Source organism: Lepidochelys kempii, chromosome 10 (assembly GCF_965140285.1).
Source record: "Lepidochelys kempii isolate rLepKem1 chromosome 10, rLepKem1.hap1, whole genome shotgun sequence".
NCBI lineage: Eukaryota > Metazoa > Chordata > Testudines > Cheloniidae > Lepidochelys > Lepidochelys kempii.
The window spans coordinates 51,511,512-51,530,844 of record NC_136389.1 but is presented as its reverse complement, the minus strand read 5'-3'; the positions used below and the strand labels follow the sequence as shown (position 1 = coordinate 51,530,844).

The following is a 19,333-nucleotide window of genomic DNA, read 5'->3' as shown; positions in this document are numbered from 1 at the left end:
CTGCCTCTTCCCGCCCTGCCCCTTCCCGCCCCCTCCCCTGAGTGCGCCACGTCCTCATTCCTCCCCACAAGCCTTCTGAACACAACGAAACAGCTGATTGTGGCAGGCATGGGGAAGGAGGGGGAGCACCCACCATTTTTCCCCCATGGGTGCTCCAGCCCCGGAGCACCCACAGAGTCAGCGCCTCTGACTGTATTACTGAAAACACAATATACTGTACTACAGCAGAATTGACCAGCACAACACTTTTCAGGACAATATAATCCATAGCCACTAGAGAACAAAATGTAGATCCCAAGCTCCACTGGGAAGAGAAAAAAAATCTCATGGGTGTGAGTATTCTAGAGCAATACTGACAGGTTTCAGAGTAACAGCCGTGTTAGTCTGTATTCGCAAAAAGAAAAGGAGTATTTGTGGCACCTTAGAGACTAACCAATTTATTTGAGCATGAGCTTTCATGAGCTACAGCTCACTTCAATACTGCAGCTTCTAGTGATCTCTTACACATGATGGCCTATTGTGAAGCATTATAGAGAACTAAGGATTCCTCTACCCCGAATGGAGAGACACACTGCTCTTACTTTTAGTCTGTCCAGCTCCTGTAGTTCCCTGTTAAAAGAGGATGACATGGAAGAATTTGCTGTTCCACTTTGGGAGAATGGATTGACCTCACATTCACTGAGCTGACGAGAGAGTTTCATGATCACTTCATCTTTGGCTTGAATTGTTTCCATTAACATACCCAGCTGCTCATTGAGTTCTCCAACCTTGCATTTCAGATTCTTTACTTCCTGCTGAAGACTATCTTTTTCCAGATTTAGCTTTTCAAGCTGGTTGTTGAGACCCAAAATCTGATCATCTTTTTGGTGTAGCAGCTCTAATTTGTCTTTTGGAACCCCATCACAAAGACGGCTTGCAAAGTATTTATCGTACTGGGAAGACCGAACTGTCTGCTGCAAGAGTCGCACAAGTTCCTGAAAAGAGTAAAGTAAAGTGAGGGTGGAGAAAAGGCATGAGACATTACAGCCTAAGAATATAATTATGTAAAACGAAAGAAAAAAAGAATTGGAATATTACATGAAGTAACAAGTGTAAATGGAATAAAGTCAGTGGGTTTCTGGAGGCCACTGAAGCAAAGAATAATAATTCTAAGTGGGTACATACATCTGGCACACCATTAACTGATGTATGTATTAAGCTATATTATGTGTCAGGCTTGCAGAAAGCAGTGACAGATGGGGCCCATTAGGTAGCTGAAGAGTAGAACTGAGCTTATTAAGAGGAAGCCCTAATAGGCGATAGATTTCAATAGGATGTAATGGGGCTGTACTTTTGGGATAGGGGAATGGAGCTCCTCCCCACAAACTGAGATGAAGGGTGGAGCCTGGGGATGAGACTAGTGTTCTCTCCTGGGGGCCCAGTGAAGATGGATTTGGACGTTCACAGTGATTTGAAGAACCATGTAGATGGGTCTAGGTTGAACCAGGGCCTCATGACAGTGGAGATACTGGTGGGTTATTTTGTTCCCTAGAATAAAACAGGATACAGCAGAGAGAACTGTGCTTATAAGCCTACCTATCAAGCCTGAGATCCTTGGAGGCGTTTGGAGCAACCCTATGGATTTCGAGAGAAAGGTTTCCCCATATAACAAGAAATCCAGACTCTCTTTTCTTCATCCTCCCCTGGGGTTTATCACCTTTCTTTGGGTATTTTATTCCAAAGAGCCTGAACTGCTGAAGAGAACAGCTGGAGCCCTGACCCAGCTGGAAAACCTAAACTCTCTCTTACCAGAGTGTTCTGCACAATCAAGGAACCAATGCTGAATTGACTGGTCAGAGATGAGGTCATTGATAATCTAATGGCTAGCAGCATATCACAGCATCACCTGGGGTTGGTAGTCAACCAGGAAGCGGATGCTAGGAGAATCTATCAGTACACAGTGTTGACGCCAGGCTTGATTATTTTAACTCATATCTAGGAATGAATCTACACACCCTAAAAAAGTTTCAACTGTTACAAAATGCAAAGACTGTTTAATCATATAGGTTACTGTGAACACATCCTTCTGGCGCTCAGCTCCCAAAGAACCCAGTTCAACATATCTGTCCTGATATTCAAAGCCTCTGCTAGATTAGCCCTAGCTTCCTTTAAGATAATAATTCTTGGCTATGGAAGAAGTAGCTATGACAGCTCCGATCTACTTGACCAATGAAACTATCAACCAACTGGGAGGAGACCTGTGAGTGTAGAAGTTTAAGAATTCTCACAGGAGCTAGATCTAGAATAGGGAACTCACTCCTATGAGAGTGACCGACTGCTTTCCACAAGTAAATGTGGAACTCATCTAAATTGATTCAGCTTTCCCCTCAATAAGGTCACACAGGAAAATTCAAAACAACCCGCCTCATAATCTAATAAAGTTGGAAAGAAAGAGTTGTTTCTACTGGTTTTAAATACGTGGAAATCACTCATTTACTACAATTATAGGGGCTATGTGAGTATCTACATAGCGTGTGGATCAGTATCTAAAGCTGTTGGTCTAAGCTTTGTACCATGCTCTATCAAACCCTGTTGGTGATACAGACTGAAACCAAATGAGGCATAAACGTTTCTTTTTCTCTAATGTGATTAGGAAAGAGATGGATCTCAGACATCAGAAGTTCTCCGGGGGAGAATATAGGAGGACTGCAGATACAGATGGTGAATAGTCTTTAATTGCCCACAGACACACTCTGGAAAGCTGGTTTCAATGGGTAAATAAAGGAGGATATAAAAGCCAAAAGAGCAGTTACTGAACCCTATGCAAACTAAAGACCTTTCCATCTCTTGGTACTCTGTTTTGAGATTTTCAAATGCACAGGTACATTTAGCATTGGTATTTGTTATCAGATAATTAACTACCATTGAAATTAAATAGTTTAAAAGGGTTGATTTACTCTCAGTTGTGGACAGGCCTGACAATGTTGTGCTTGTCCTTCTTGTGCGAATTACCTTTTGGCTCGACAAATCTTTCTTTAGCCTTTCCAACTCTTCTTGCTGGCTTTGAAACTTCAGTTGCATTTCAGAAGCTAGTTTGTTGCCATTCCCAGAATTCCATTCAACTGGGGATGTGTCACTGCTATTCCGATTTTTGCTTGATCCAATCATTTCTTTCAATGGACGTCTTGCTTTGTATGGAATGCGGCCAAAATCAAATGGAAAGGCTGAACTAGTCACTCCTGTGTAAAAACAATTTGTTCTAGTTCACATCTTTTAATAAAGAGGTTTCAATGTATTCAAAAAGTTCTTTATAAAAATATATATGTCTGCACTTGCTCATTAAAATTAGACTTATACTGAAGTTTAAACACACCCAACATGTCATTTTCCAAGTTGCTTCTTTTGACATCTCTTTTGGCATTAAAGGTCTTTATTTTTTAGAGAGACCATGAATGTGAGACTGAAGAAATAATACACTTGCCAAATTGAACAGAATTTTACACACTCACTACAACAATGAAAGATATTCCAAGCCACCAAGTTTACTTTGCCATGGAAGCAAACTAGAGTTAACTGTTAAGATTTCTTCTGTTTTAAACAACTATGGCCCTAACCTTAAAATCAGACCCAAACAAGCAGCCACACCTGTGCAGCACCATTTAAGCTACTAGTGTTCTGCATAGGTGTGAGGGCCCTCCTGAATGGAACAGATTGCAGGGATAAGTGCCTTTGTTTAGACCAGGGGTCGGCAACCTTTCAGAAGTGCATGCCGAGTCTTCATTTATTCACTTTAATTTAAGGTTTCGCGTGCCAATAACACATTTTAACGTTTTTTAGAATGTCTCTCTCTCAAAAAGTCTATATATTATATAACTAAACTATTGTCGTATGTAAACAAGGCTTTCAAAATGTTTAAGAAGCTTCATTTAAAATCAAATTAAAATACTGATCTTATGCCGTGGGCCCGCTCAGCCCGCTGCCGGCCTGGGGTTCCGTTCACCTAGGCCGGCAGCAGGCTGAGCGGGGCCTGTGGCCAGTACCCCGGCTGGCAAGGGGCAGGCAGCCAGAACCCCAGACCGGCAGCGGGCTGAGCGGGGCCCGCTGCCGGTCTGGGGTTCCCTCTGCCGGCTCCTGCCAGCCAAGGTCCCAGCTGCCGGCCCCGCTCAGCCTGCTGCCGGTCTGGAGTCCCGGCTCTGTCCACATAGAGTAGGTACCTACTTTCTCCCTGGTTCTGGCCCATTCTCTTCCTCTCTCTGCACTGAAATGAGGGTGGGAGGGCACTGAGAACAGGGCTGGGGGTGAAGGAGCAGGCTAGGGGTTGGGGAGCAGGGTCTGGCCAGGAGCTAGAATGAGGGAGGGGGCTCAGGATTGGGGCAGGAGGTTTGGGTGTGGAGCACTTACCTGGGCAGCTCCCATTTGGTGCGAGTGGTGCAGGTGGGAATGTGGGGGTGTGTGTGCAGGAGCTCCCGTTTGGTGCTCGATGTGGATGTGGGGGGTGCAAGAGTCAGGGCATGGGGGGGCTGGGTATGTGTGGGGGGTGCCGGAGTCAGGGCTGGGGTTGTGGGGGGGTGCAGGGGTCAGGGCACGGGGCTGGGGTGTGTGAGGAGGGTGCAGGAGTCAGGGCAGAGGGCTGGGGGTGTGGGCTGGGGTCGTGGGGGTGCTCCCAGCCCCCTGTCCTGAGTGGCTCACGGCAGGGGGCTGGGGGGATATGCCGATTCCACCCCCTTCCCCAAGGTCCCCGGAGCAGAGAGGTGTGCTGCGGCTCTGCTTTTCCCTCTCTCCCTCTGTAGCAAGGGCCATCAGCTGATCGGCCACAGTGTGGGAGAGAAGGAGGGGCAGGAACCCTGCATGCTGGGGGAAGAGGCGGGAGAGGGGGAAGCTTGCCTGCCCCGCAAGGAGAGAACGGTGGGCGGGAGCAGAGAAGAGTGGGCCGGACTGGGCAGAATTTTTAATTGCACGCTGCTGTCCCCGGCAGACAGCAGTGTGCCATTAAAAATTGGCTCACATGCCGTCTTTGGCACGCATGCCATAGGTTGCCGACCCCTGGTTTAGACAGAAGGATGCTATCTCCTACATTAACTAATGCTTATCACAATCGAAGAGCTCTAAAGAGTAGTGAAAATTTTCATGAAGTTACTCCAAAAACTTATGACTATAAGAATTAATCAAAGCATAGATGCATTTCCCACCCATTATCCCCCTCCCTCATCAAGTAGCAGCAACCAGGATGTTGTTTCTCTATTTTGGATGAAGAGTGACACCTCTGAAGTCTGAAGCCAGTGACTCCCCTAAGCAGCTGGCTCTACATAAGATTATAACCAAAGATCTTGACTCTTTCCTCCCCTCTTGTTGCCCGGCATCTCAACAACAAAACAAAGATACACCTGCCCACGGAGTCAAATAAAAGATCTCTTGTATACCTTGTCACATGCACCACAGTATACAGTATTATGGACAAATCCCACTGTTTGACCCTTGAATACACTACAAGGAGATAATTTCATGTGCAAAGGGGTGTCTGTAGACACAAAGATTTGGTTTACAAAGAAATGACTGAATTTGTGTTATATTTTCTGTTGATACAGCTAACAGTGTGGTATATTAACAGAAAAAGAATCTTTTGGTACCTTTGTTTCCTTCTGATGCATGTTTCCGCCTTTCTTCCAGTGCCATTGACTCCTCTAAGTCTTTTGGGGTTGGATCTAACATCTCCCACTCTTCGCTGGTATAAAACACACTCTTACGATTTTCACTGTTTCCTTTTCCAGATCTTAAGGAAGACATTGAATTTCTATGGAATAAAAAAAATAATCACAGTGATGCCATTTTCTCTCTTTTTTGGGGGTAATATTTTTTAATTTACCTTTTTAGTCACATTGTACATGTACACCTTATGAAAATCACCCAAACAACATACACTTTCAAAACACATCAATGAATCCACTTTGTTAAACAGAGCTTAAATTAAAACCAATGCTAAATAAAATGCAAACAAAAACCAAGTAGTCATGTCCTGTAATACCTACTATTAGTATTTAAGCACTGATCATAACATATTCAAGGGCCAAGAGAGTGGCTTGGCTGCAGCACGTGGTACTGTGAGGCAAATGACCAAAATACATGAGACTCCTATGGTCTTTCACTCCTGTCTCTGCTCCATGTGTTTTGGCAGTGAAACATTTGGTTTTTCTGGGGAGTGGCGGTTTTGTTTTTTTGTTTTTAATCTGTTTAACTAAAATAATTCTTTATTTTAAATTTCAGGTTAAACAACTGCTAAGTGTTAAACAGAATCGGGAGTATGCAGGTCAAAAGGCCACTGTGTATTATCGTATCACAAACTGAATTAACATAACACTTAGGGTCATCCAAAAGCTGAATCTATTGTAGTTACACAGATGTTGAGGAGAGAATCTCCATGCTAGTCAGAATGCTGCCAACTATTTGCAAGGGACTTGCAAGGGCAATCTCTAGGGTCCAATCTGACAGTTTTGTAGAAAGTGTAACCTATTTTTCATATGAGTAAAAGATTTTATGCTGTAGGAGCACTGAAATCACAAAGGCCTAAACCAACACTGCATATCAATATATTTGTACACTTCAGATCTGGATCTGAACATTGCATCTCAAGTCTCTTTCTAAATGTAGCACCGCTACATTTAAGGATCAGTTAACTTTTCAAATACAAGTATGTTTAATCTCCATCCCTTAAGGATGGAGGCCCCATCTTCACCCTTCCCTGAGAGCAGTTCACCTCCCGTTTAAGGAAAAGTAATTGACTTACAATGCATATTTGACCATATAGGTGTCTCACTATTGATACTATTTGCTGGCTTGACCCAATGGTTCCCTAAAGTTTTACAGGAAATCTGTCACCTGAGCTAAGTGATCTAATACACTAAACATATCACAATGCCACAATTCCAAATAATTTGGTTCAATTAAGCAGTCTGATAATGATCATTTTGATACAGGTTTTTTAAAACACAATGTAATCCTTCATAAAGCAAGGAGCATCTGATTTGCAAACTTGGCTGGGATTTGATTATGTATTCAGTAAACTTTTCGCGGCTATTCTTTCTGTGTATGTAGGACTACACGATCCACATGGGACAGCGAGCCTGTTATTTCTAAGTTACTGGCTCCGATGAAGCCCCAGTCCTTAGACATCTACAAAGTCTGTGTGTAGTGAACGTGGCAGTCTCCAACTAGTTCCTGGTGAACAAGAATCCACATCACAAAACTCACGGACATCTCTCTAGGAATTCTCAGTATAGAAGCAAAGAACTGAACTATTCTCTTTCCGCAAGAGTTGAGCTTTCCACTGCCCATGCCTGTCTTGTCCTGTGGCTGGAGGACTTCAGTCTCAAAGGCTGTTAAACCTCCCCCTTTCCAGAGTTTTAAGATAACTATATTTAGAAAGAGTAATGAGGCAAGAGAAACAATAGTAAGCAAAAGGTACTTGAGAATGTTTTTCAAATATTCCCCATGAGGGTAAGTATCAGGATAGTTGGTGTTCAATTTCTACATGTACTTCTCATAAGGACTTTGCTGACTCTTTGAGGACTGAGGATTAAGTATGTGCTATTGGACTACAAATTAAGAGTAAAGAGTAGCTTGTTGAATTCCTTTATAATATGTATTTAAATAATTAAATACAGCATACCTTCCCTTTCCTCCCCCCCATACCATTACTGAAATTTATGTAAAGCAGTAGTACCAGAGGACTTTAGGTTTACAGAGCTACAACAGCAAACCAAGGTAGTTTATTCTTTTAAATAATACTTTAATTATATATAATTACACAAAATATGTGAAAGTTCAAAAGTGATCTACTGGCTCATTCTATATTATGAAATCCCATCATATGATTAGGTAACTCAGGGGTTATTACAGTACATCCTTTTAAACAAGCAGGACTCTACACAAACAAAGGAGGCTGCAGGAACTGTCAGCATAAGAAGAAAGGACTATTGAGCTCTGAACATTTATCTGATCCAATTAGTTTTTAGTGGCTTTAATTGTTGAAAGCTGATTTAAAATGAAAGCAACTTCCATCTTAGGCAAGTGCATTAATGTGCACATATAGTACATTCTTTATATGCAACATACCCTCTTCACTTCCCTCTTGTTATGTCTTTACTGTTGCTTAAGGCATATGCAGATATTACAACAAGCCCTTGCTGTCAAGCAGATGTTAACCATATGTTAAAGCTCTACACAAAGAACTACTGTGATGAAATTGTGCTGCATGGCTAACAAAGTAAGGATGGCCTTGTGTTTACGATACTGACATAAGGGACTCAGAAAGTATGGGCTCCCAGCACTGCCAAAGACTTCTTCTAAAACTTTGGATAAATCCCTTCATCTCCGTGCCGCAGTTCACCTTCTGTACTATAGAGTTAACAATAATTCCAAATTCTTGGCCATGAAAAACGCGTCATGGACCATGAAATCTGGTCTCCCTGCCATGAAACCTGGTCTTTTGTGTGCTTGTACCCTATACTATACAGGGTAGACCAGCATTTCTCAAATTGGGGGTCCTGACCCAAAAAGGAGTTACAGAAGGGTCACAAGATTATTTTAGTGTGGTCACGGTACTGCCATCCTTACTTCTGCACTGCCTTCAGAGCTGGGTGGCTGGAGAGCAGCAGCTGTTGGCCAGGTGCCCAGCTCTGAAGGCAGCTCCCTACCAGCAGCAGTGCAGAAGTACGGGTAGCAATACCATACCGTGCCACCCTTACTTCTGCACTGCTGCCTTCAGAGCTGGGCAGCTGGACAGTGGTGGCTGCTGACTGAGGGCCCAGCTCCGCAGGCAGCAGCGCAGAAGGGTGGCAATACCATATCATGCCACCCTTACTTCTGTGCTGCCGCCTTCAGAGCTGAGCTCCCAGCCAGCAGCCACTGCTCTCCAGCTGCTCAGCTGTGAACGCAGCACCACCGCCAGCAGCGCAGAAATAAGGGTAGCAATACCGCAACTCCCCCTACAATAACTTTGCGACAGCCCCCCCACACACACAAATCCTTTTTGGGTCAAGACCCCTACAATTACAACACCGTGAAATTTCAGATTTAAGTAACTGAAACCATGAAATTTATGATTTTTATAATCCCATGACCGTGAAATTGACCAAAGTGGACCGTGAGTTTGGTAGGGCCCTACTAATAGTGTGTTGCAAGAATTAATCAGTCTTTGTATAAGGCACACAGATACTAAGGTGCTGAAAATCACAATATGACCTATACAAATAAATAAAATTGCTTAAAGTTTTGATACTATCCTTCCCATTCCTCAACTATATTAGCTCTGCATCTTAGGTATTTCTAGGTTGCCTATCACGTCAATAGCCTGCTTAGCCATCATTAACTATTATAGTACAGTAAAACTCAATTCTAATCAGGTTTAAAAACTGATTTTTATTTGTATTTTAAGTTTATGATTATGAAGATGTCATTAACTACCCCTTAAGGATCGAATTCCATCAGCACTCTACAAGCAGAAATCCCTCACAGCTAATCAGAGTTCTAGCTTACGTATAAAAAAAAAATATGTTAAAAGAACATTAAGATTGCAAATTCCAGCACTTAAAAGTTAGGAAGTTTAAATAAGGCTGCCTGTGCAACTTTCATTTGGATCCCTCATGCATATGCATTATGATACACTCTTTAATTACAGGTTTCAGAGTAACAGCCGTGTTAGTCTGTATTCGCAAAAAGAAAATCCGATGAAGTGAGCTGTAGCTCACGAAAGCTCATGCTCAAATAAACTGGTTAGTCTCTAAGGTGCCACAAGTACTCCTTTTCTTTAATTACATAATCACATTCTACTCTCCCCCCCCCCCCCAAGATGCCACCTTATTCAGTGCACTGAATGGACAGTGCTCAGTGCTATACAATATTTTCTTTTATCCACATTATTCAATGCATGGGCCTAGGCCTTATTTACTGCAAGCTATTCAAACCCTGCTCTGAACACAGAATTATTAATTTCCTCATGGGATTTTCCATGGTGCTCATCTCTATGGTATGGATACTTCAGAAACAATTAATTTATCTTCATGAAACCCTGTGAGACGAGGGGGGTTTAATCCTCATTTTACAGGTGGGGAACTGAGACGCAGATATTAAGGTCAAGAGTAATCACTATTTTGGGCGTCCAACTTGAGATGGCTATGATTAGATTTTCAAGAATTATAGAACACTTTATACGTTTGAAGCACAGTTCCCAATGACTGCAGATGTAAGTGCTCAGCACTTCTGTATATCAGACACTACGGTCTCAGGCTGGGCACCCAGAAAATGAAGAACACAATCCAGTGACCACCTGTAAAAAGTCTGGTTAAGTAATTTGCTTAGCTTCACACAGGATCTCTCCAGCACAGGCAGTGATAGAACGCAGTTCTCCAGAGCAGCACTCAATTGCCTTAACCATGAGACCATCCTTCCTCTTCCTGAAGCCTCCTGCCTCATTCACAACACATCTTCCAACTTCAGATTTCTGTGCCTAACAGATTTCATTTAAAGGTTTCCTTATTTAACTCAACTGCACTGGTAAAATAAAATAAAATAAATAAATAATCGCTTCTTCTCATTGTCAGCGCAAGAAGGATGTGGTCTAGTTGACAGGACAGCAGCCACTGCATCATGAACTGCTCTAACATCATAGGAAAAGGATCAGCTGTCCTTCTAACAGTAGCAGAAGGTCACTAGACAGATTATATGAAATGTTTCAGAGTAACAGCTGTGTATATAGTCTATAGTCTGTATTCACAAAAAGAAAAGGAGTACTTGTGGCACCTTAGAGGCTAACCAATTTATTTGAGCTGTAGCTCACGAAAGCTTATGCTCAAATAAATTGGTTAGCCTCTAAGGTGCCACAAGTACTCCTTTTCTTTTTATTATATGAAATGTTCATAAAGAACCTACAGTAGTAGGAGAGCCAGATATCAGCCACTGTATGACTGTTTTTGAAAACAATTAGTGTCGAAGAGCAAACTCAAGTAAACTTGTCTTAAAATAGTTACTTCCATTCTTTAAAATGCTTAAAAAAAAAGTTTCTTAGTTTAAGAAAGTGGTTGTCACAACTTGATCAGTGTTGGCCTGAGCTTCTTGTATTTAATCTACAGTACATATCTTTTTTAAAAATGGAAAAAATAAACGAAGAATATAAATAGGGTTTTTAATCTCCAAACTACTATTTTTAGTATTAACTAATGAATCACCATACCGCCACTGAAGTAAGCAATTACTACGCCCATTTTACAGAAAAAGGATAGGATGCAGAATGGTTAAATATTTAACTTTCCCAAGGGCACAGAGAAATAGATCCTGGCTCCTTGTCTTGTGCTCAGACCATAGTGCTCAGACCTTGTCTTGTGCTCAGAGCTATTACTCACTATCTGACAGATTGTTCATTTTACATCAGATGTTTTACTAACACTACTGTATCTCTATACCCAACTCTACCTGTTAAATTAGTAATCCTATTATGAATAAATAGACAGTCTACTTTAAGAGATGTTGTGGCAATGGACAGGCCACTAATTTTTCCAATTTCTTGCTTAATTTGTACATTCTCTCTCTCCATCTTATACTGGCCCCATCACTACAGTATCTGAGCAACTTGTAGTATCGTTGGCCATTTGCTAGGGACAAGTACAATTCTTACGTGGAGAAAAGAACTCACTTGATCTCAGTACCCCATTGTTTTAGGGAGAAATTGATGGCACTTTGTTGGACTGGTGCTGGCTGGCAAGCTGCTTGTTCTCCTACCAGTTCCGTGGGAGCAGTCTCCACAGCTAGGACATTTCTAGCTTTCTCTGCTGAGACATTTGGATTCAGGGTACTCAGATCTGAGAAAGGAAAAACATTTGTTTATTATGATGATTTTATCACCTTAAATTGCACAAGGCCCCCACAAATGCCATGTTCTTAAAAGATGTATTTGAACAACAACAAAATAACAGGACTTTGTCCTTATCCTCAGTATGCTAAGATCTCATTGCATTCATATTGTGTGCATTAGCTAACAAAATCTCAGAGGTACACAGTGTTCTACGTGGCTGAAAACAATGTATTGCAAATGTGTACGCTGAAGAATGTACTATGGGTAGCACAAGGCATTAGTTAGAGGTTTTTAGCAGAGGCCTTTTGCTAACCCTCTGCATAGCAGTTATTTTCACTCCAGTGCACTTTAAAAATAAAATACAGCCTTTGCTGATGTTAGCAATGAGCAGGCTTACAAATATCCTGCTTTGAAGTCACACAGAAGATAAACAGGAAGATCTCTCAGATTCTGAAATGTTAAAAGGGAAAGTAGTAGATAAAACATTTAAAAAATATTGGTTAGGATGTAGAACACTGAAGAACTAACAAGTCAGAAAGGTAGCTGGTACCTTACACCTCTGAAAATCTGGGGTGAAATCCTGAATAGGCAACAGTGAATGGTTGCTCTCATTTTATATCTTGTGCTGATAAGGTCTTGCAAAAAGTTCCCACAGGGCCAAATCTTAGTCTTACAGAGTCCTAAATTCTATTGGACCAGCGCTGAATGAAGGCCAGCTTCTAGTTAAAGGGGCCTTAGCCTAGTCTGCTACCGGGTGCACCTTTCAAGCACCAAGACTGACGTGTGTGTGTGTACTTTAAAAAAAAAAAAATCACCTGTGCATGCAGATGTTGGTGCTTGCTTGTGCATATGTCTGTATGTGCAGACTACAGTGTTGCACGTGCACTACTGATGCAACCTTCTGAAAAATCACACCTATAGCTATGTGCATAGATTTAAGAATGCAAGTTGTAGAGTTCATGAAAAGAAGCTAGAGTATACGCTGAGTACACAGTTTTCCAATACAATTTTGCTTAGGCAAAACCATTCTTTCATACACCTCATTCATCCCAAAGTCCATCCACTACTTCTCAGTGAGGACTATTTTCCAGCCAAGTTTCAACTTTCAATCATCAGCCACTTTTGCTGTAGCCCCATTTAAAAAAAAAAAAAAAAAAAGGTAAAAAGGTTGCCAAAATATTCTTACACTGACAAGAGTGAAATTTTGCCACTTCTTCTTAACTCTGATAAAATTCATTTTCTGGAAGAGAAAAAGTATGGAAAAGTATGGAAAATTTCAGCCCAATAGCCAAGTTCTTCAAAAAATGACGGGCACTCCCTCTCCAGCTATAGTTTTCATCCAAAACCACTTTACAGTTCGGCACAACTGACAAGACTCTCCGCTCCTGAGCGCTGATAGAGCAAGCATGTTTCAGCTCAAGAGTAGCGAGCGCAGGCAAAAACTGCATAAGGCACCTGCCTCAGTGCCTGGAACTAGCCAGTGCTCTCAGTGCCTAACTTTCAAGAGTAAATTCAAGTGGTTACAAAACTTAACAGCTGCAATCCCAGAAAATCATCAAGACTCTCTGCTTGAAAGCAGATGGGGCGACGGGATACAGACAACCATACCGCTGGAAACACTTCGGTAGCTAGGTTTATGTTGGTCAAGACTGGAAACACATTCAAGATTTTCATTACTAGGAAAGAGGTTCATTACAAAGCAGGCACTACATGTAAACCAGCAGGGTAAATTAGAGTAAACGACCGTGAAATATCTTTAAGACAAATATTAAAAAGCTGCCCCTGTACCACTGGAAAAACAGAGAGAAACAAGCGTAAATCCTAATGGTTGTAACCAGAAGCTGAGGTGTTATCAATTCTACTTGCACTCATTTTCCTGAGTTACAGAAAGTACAGACTTATTTTGTTACCCTTAAGTTTTATGTTAAAGCGTATGCTTTAGAGCAGGGGTGGGCAAACTTTTTGGCCCGAGGGCTACATCACAGTTGCAAAACTGCATGGAAGGCCAGGTAGGGAAGGCTGTGCCTCTGCAAACAGTCTGGCCCCCGCCCCCATCTGCCTCTCCCACTTCCCACCCCCTGACTGCCACGCTCAGAACGCCTGACTCATCCAACTCTCCCTGTTCCTTGGCCTCTGACCCCCCCCCCCGGATCCCCTGCCCGTAACTGCCCCCCCCCAGGATGCTGCCCCCATCCAACCCCCCCTGCTCCCTGTCCCCTGACTGCCCCAAACCCTATCCACACTCCCGCTCCCTGACAGGCCCCCCGGAACTCCCACGCCTATCCAACCCCCCCAGTTCCCTGACCCCTGACCAACCCCCCTCCCCCCCCCCGAGAACCTCCACCCCATCCAACCCCCCACTCCTCGTCCCTTTACCATGCCGCTCAGAGCAACAGGAGCTCGCAGCCCTGCCACCCAGCCAGATCCAGCCACGCTGCCCACGCTGCCCAGGAGGAGCAGCAGGCCAGAGCGCTGGCAGCGCGGCAAGGTGAGGCTGCAGGGGACGGGGGACAACAGGGAAGGGGCCGGGACTAGCCTCCCAGACTGGGAGCTCAAGGGCCGGGCCGGATGTGGCCTGCGGGCCGCAGTTTGCCCACCTCTGCTTTAGAGTGTATCTTGAGCAGCAAGACAATCTGAAGCAGTTTTCTGAAGCTCCATGTGTATAAACAAAAGTTCAGATTTATGGCTAGTCAAACAGAAAATACAAGAGCTCTTGCACTGAATGGAATTATTTTTCCAATTATTGATTTTTGTTTCCGAATACTTCATGTAATATTCCAGTATTTTCTTTTTAATATGTGTGATACCTTCCCACAAATCTCTCCCTTCATTCAGTTTCAGTTCCCAGGATGGACTTCCATAAGCTTTTGGCATTTCTACAAATACCATCACAACTCTTAGCAGAAAACCTCAACACTGCTACAAAGTTTCTTGCACAAAGCTTTACCAGTCAAGACAATTTATGCAGTTATGCATTGCGACAGAAGAACAAATCTACATTTGACGATCTGCAGGCACTTAGCAATGAGGGCTGTAAGAGAACCTGAACAGAATGCTTATATGGGGCAGAAATCATTGTAGAACCTTCTGCAAAATACAACCAAATGGCTCCAAAACTAACTGTATAGTTCTTCTATATTGTGTACCAGTCTTAAGCAAAACTTGCAACTGAAGTCTTTTATAGAATACTTGTGATCATACTGCAGTTTTGAAGACGGTAACAGATTACAAGTAACTTTAGTAACTCTATAAATTGTGTGCCAGACGTGGGGTGGAAGAAATAAAAAACATCAAAACGATTCTCACATTTTTCCTCCATTACATTTTGGAGAACTAGGTTGCATAACTTGGAGAATAAAGTATAATTAACGAACTCTTACTGCCACTTGGGATGGCATCTTATAGTTCCTGGCAAATAGTAATTCACCTCTTAAATCCAATACTCAAAACTGGGATTTTGGAACACATCTTCCAGTCTCATGCACAACAAAATAGACGGTCATAGGTCCATCTACTGTAGGTCAATGTACAGTAGAGAACATTACTAGGGTCATGAACAAAAGAGTATACCAAGCTCCTACAGCACTACATATGGCTAACCTGAGTGGATAAACGGAGTATCGTTTTTTTGCTGGAGTTAGTCCATTTACAGTCATGAATGAAAGTTCCACAGAAAAATTATTAACTATACACATGCATTGTGTAAAAAAGTTAGTTTTCATCATGCTGTGTGTTTATATCGATTCTGCAATTGTTTTCCGAGAGGTGGCAGAAAATATAGCATGCAACAGATGATAAAAACATCTGCTACTAATTACAATGTCAGGTTTCAGAGTAACAGCCGTGTTAGACTGTATTCGCAAAAAGAAAAGGAGTACTTGTGGCACCTTAGAGACTAACCAATTTATTTGAGCATGAGCTTTCGTGGGCTACAGCTCACTTCATCGGATGCATTTCCACGGCATGCATCCGATGAAGTGAGCTGTAGCTCACGAAAGCTCATGCTCAAATAAATTGGTTAGTCTCTAAGGTGCCACAAGTACTCCTTTTCTAATTACAATGTAAGACTGTATGCAGAAAAGGACAGCTTAATTTCTTCTCTCTGGAAAGACTCTGATCCATGATGTCAGCAGTCTGACAGTCTCTTAAAAAAAAAAAGTTCTTATTTTAATTGCTACTTCAGCATGGTTTTCCAGAACTAACTACGGGTATGTCTACACTGCAATTTAAAAACCGCAACTGGCTTCTGTCAGCTGACTCGGGCTTGTGGGGCTCAGGCTAAGAGCTGTTTAAAGGCAGTGTAGACATTCGAACTAGAGCGTGGGCTTTGGGACCCTAAGCCTCACAGGGGTCCTAGAGCCCAGGCTCCAAACCAAGCCTGAAAGTCTAACACTTCACTTAAACAGCCCCTTAGCCTGAGCCCCGTAGCCTGAGGCAGCTGGCATGGGTCAGCTGCAGGTGTCTACTTGCAGAGTAGATATACCCTATGTTTTCTGCCTTCTGCAATACTGCATTTATTTAATAGACAGTGTCTGAATTGACTTTCAAAGGCTCATGTAGCCGCTGAAAGGCTGCACTGGTAGCCATAGTCTCAGTTCATCCTACTAACTGCTGGACTCCACAACAGCTTTTCTGATTACAGCAGACAAGGCCAAGTTCTTTCCAAGTGGTGACATTCAGTTTTGGAGGAGTGCTTTGTATGATCTACTGGTATGTAGGGCAGCAGAAGTTAAAATTTTTGCTAAGCAGGGGTGAGAAACTTCTTTAGACAGGAGGTTAGGCTGTTACTTAAGGTTAGTCTCTAGAAAGCACATTATGATTTTGTTTTATATTTAACCTTTTGTTTCCAATATTCTTACTCACTATCACTTGAACCTTTAATAAACTTTTGTTCTTTTCACTATAAATATATCTAAGTGTTGTGATATTAAGCAAGGCGCTGAGCCTGAGCTGAATCACACAAGATGGTGCGTACACTGTTCCTTTGGGGATGGCAGACCTGGTATTTCTGTGGGTGCTCAGTGGACAAGGGATTGGACACTACAGGGGAATGCTTCAAAAGGACTTAGGGCCTGAGGTACAACCAGGGCCGGATCTAGGATTTTTGCCACCCCAAGCAAAAAAATTTTTGGCCATCCATGCTTTTTTTTTGTGCCCCCTCACCCCAACTCCACCCCTTCCCACCCCCTTCCCCAAATCCCCGGCCCCGCCTCCTCCCTCGGGCATGCTGCATTTCCCCTCCCCCATTGCTTCCTGCAGCTCCCCCATCCCGCAACCCAGCTCACCTCTGCTCCGCCTGCTCCCCTGAACCCGTGGCCGCTCTGCTTCTCCCCCTCCCTCTCAGGCGAGGGAGAGGCAGTGCGTTCAGGGGAGCAGGCAGAGCGGAGGTGAGGGGGGAGCGCAAGAAGTAACTGGGGGGGGGAACCACTCCCCGCCCCAGCTCACCTCCGCTGAGGTATATTTGAGGGGCAAAAAGACACCCTGACATCAGGTGCCTAGGAAGTAAACTGACAGCGAGTTGGTGTCATGAAAAAGGAATCTCAGCCAGCTAAACCTGGCTCCGCTCCACCACTACCGCCACCCCCAAGTGCACCGCCGCTCGGCTTCTCCTCCCTCCCTCCCAGGCTTGCTGCGCGAAATAGCTGTTTCACGCACGGCAAGCCTGAGAGGGAGGGGGGAGAAGTGGAGTGGCGGCGGCACGCTCAGAGGAACAGGCGGAGGCGAGCTGGACCACATTTCTAGTGGCGTCCCTAGAAACGTGCCGCCCCAAGCACCTGCTTGTTTTGCTGGTGCCTAGAGCTGGACCTGGGTGCAACTATTGCTAATATGCAAGACAAGGACTAGCATTGCCCAGAGGAAAGTGCTTGAGTGGTTAACAGGCTGGTGGTGTTGGAGTGGACACCCAGTTAAGCACAAGCACGACACCCTCACATTGGAGGCAGTAAGGGTGATAACTTGACCACTCTTGTGGGTAACCTGAGAGCCATCACAGAAAGGTATGGATCCCATGTCAGTCTAGCACTTTTAACAAGTACCTATTTGACTCTAAAACATCCACATACAAGTTGATTGGGGAGGAAAGCAAATCTTGCACCTGAACAGTGAGTCACTTTACTCAACATCTAGAAGTTTTTGGACAGATGCAGTAGTAATTACAATATGCCTCACTATACTATGTTGAAGATGTATGCAAATAATTTTAAAACCACATTACAGTTATGTACATTCCTTTGTTGAAGCAATTCATAGAATCATAGAATATCAGGGTTGGAAGGGACCTCAGGAGGTCATCTAGTCCAACTCCCTGCTCAAAAGCAGGACCCATCCCCATTAAATCATCCCAGCCAGGGCTTTGTCAAGCCTGACCTTAAAAACTTCTAAAGGAAGGAGATTCCACCACCTCCCTAGGCAACGCATTCCAGTGTTTCACCACCCTCCTAGTGAAAAAGTTTTTCCTAATATCCAACCTAAACCTCCCCCACTGCAACTTGAGACCATTACTCCTTGTCCTGTCCTCTTCCACCACTGAGAATAGTCTAGAACCATCCTCTCTGGGACCACCTCTCAGGTAGTTGAAAGCAGCTATTAAATCCCCCCTCATTCTTCTCTTCCGCAGACTAAACAATCCCAGTTCCCTCAGCCTCTCCTCATAAGTCATGTGTTCCAGACCCCTAATCATTTTTGTTGCCCTTCGCTGGACTCTTTCCAATTTATCCACATCCTTCTTGTAGTGTGGGGCCCAAAACTGGACACAGTACTCCAGATGAGGCCTCACCAATGTCGAATAGAGGGGGACAATCACGTCCCTCGATCTGCTCGCTATGCCCCTACTTATACATCCCAAAATGCCATTGGCCTTCTTGGCAACAAGGGCACACTGCTGACTCATATCCAGCTTCTCGTCCACTGTCACCCCTAGGTCCTTTTCCGCAGAACTGCTGCCTAGCCATTCGGTCCCTAGTCTGTAGCTGTGCATTGGGTTCTTCCGTCCTAAGTGCAGGACCCTGCACTTATCCTTATTGAACCTCATCAGATTTCTTTTGGCCCAATCCTCCAATTTGTCTAGGTCCCTCTGTATCCTATCCCTGCCCTCCAGCATATCTACCACTCCTCCCAGTTTAGTATCATCCGCAAATTTGCTGAGAGTGCAATCCACACCATCCTCCAGATCATTTATGAAGATATTGAATAAAACCGGCCCCAGGACCGACCCCTGGGGCACTCCACTTCACACCGGCTGCCAACTAGACATGGAGCCATTAAATATGTACAGCTATTAAATATATACAGCTCATCACTAGCACAAAATGCACACAATTGTTTGACTATAAGAAAAACAAGTTACTGTGTAACTATCTAGGCTCTAATCATAATCTTCCCTCTTTTTTAAAGTGGTGTTTTATTTAAAAAAAGTTAATGCCTTTTTTGTTAGTTTTTTTTTTAAGAAAAAAAAGTTAAGCTTAATGAGTTTCTTTTCTTTGAGAAGGTTTCCACATATACCTACACAGCTAA

At 43.4% G+C, this 19,333-nt stretch overlaps 1 protein-coding gene across 2 annotated transcripts in view; it reads right to left on the bottom strand.

Moving 5' to 3' along the window:
• TBC1D2B (TBC1 domain family member 2B) overlaps positions 1-19,333 on the bottom strand; it is a 63,112-nt gene that overhangs the window by 20,836 nt on the left and 22,943 nt on the right. For both annotated transcript variants that reach the window (XM_073303558.2, XM_073303559.2), the window contains exons 3-6: positions 11,663-11,828; positions 5,607-5,770; positions 2,992-3,218; positions 582-974 (exon numbers count right to left, since the gene is read on the bottom strand). In XM_073303558.2, coding sequence (XP_073159659.2) covers positions 582-974; positions 2,992-3,218; positions 5,607-5,770; positions 11,663-11,828 — 950 coding nt within the window. The remainder of the gene's footprint in view (positions 1-581; positions 975-2,991; positions 3,219-5,606; positions 5,771-11,662; positions 11,829-19,333) is intronic.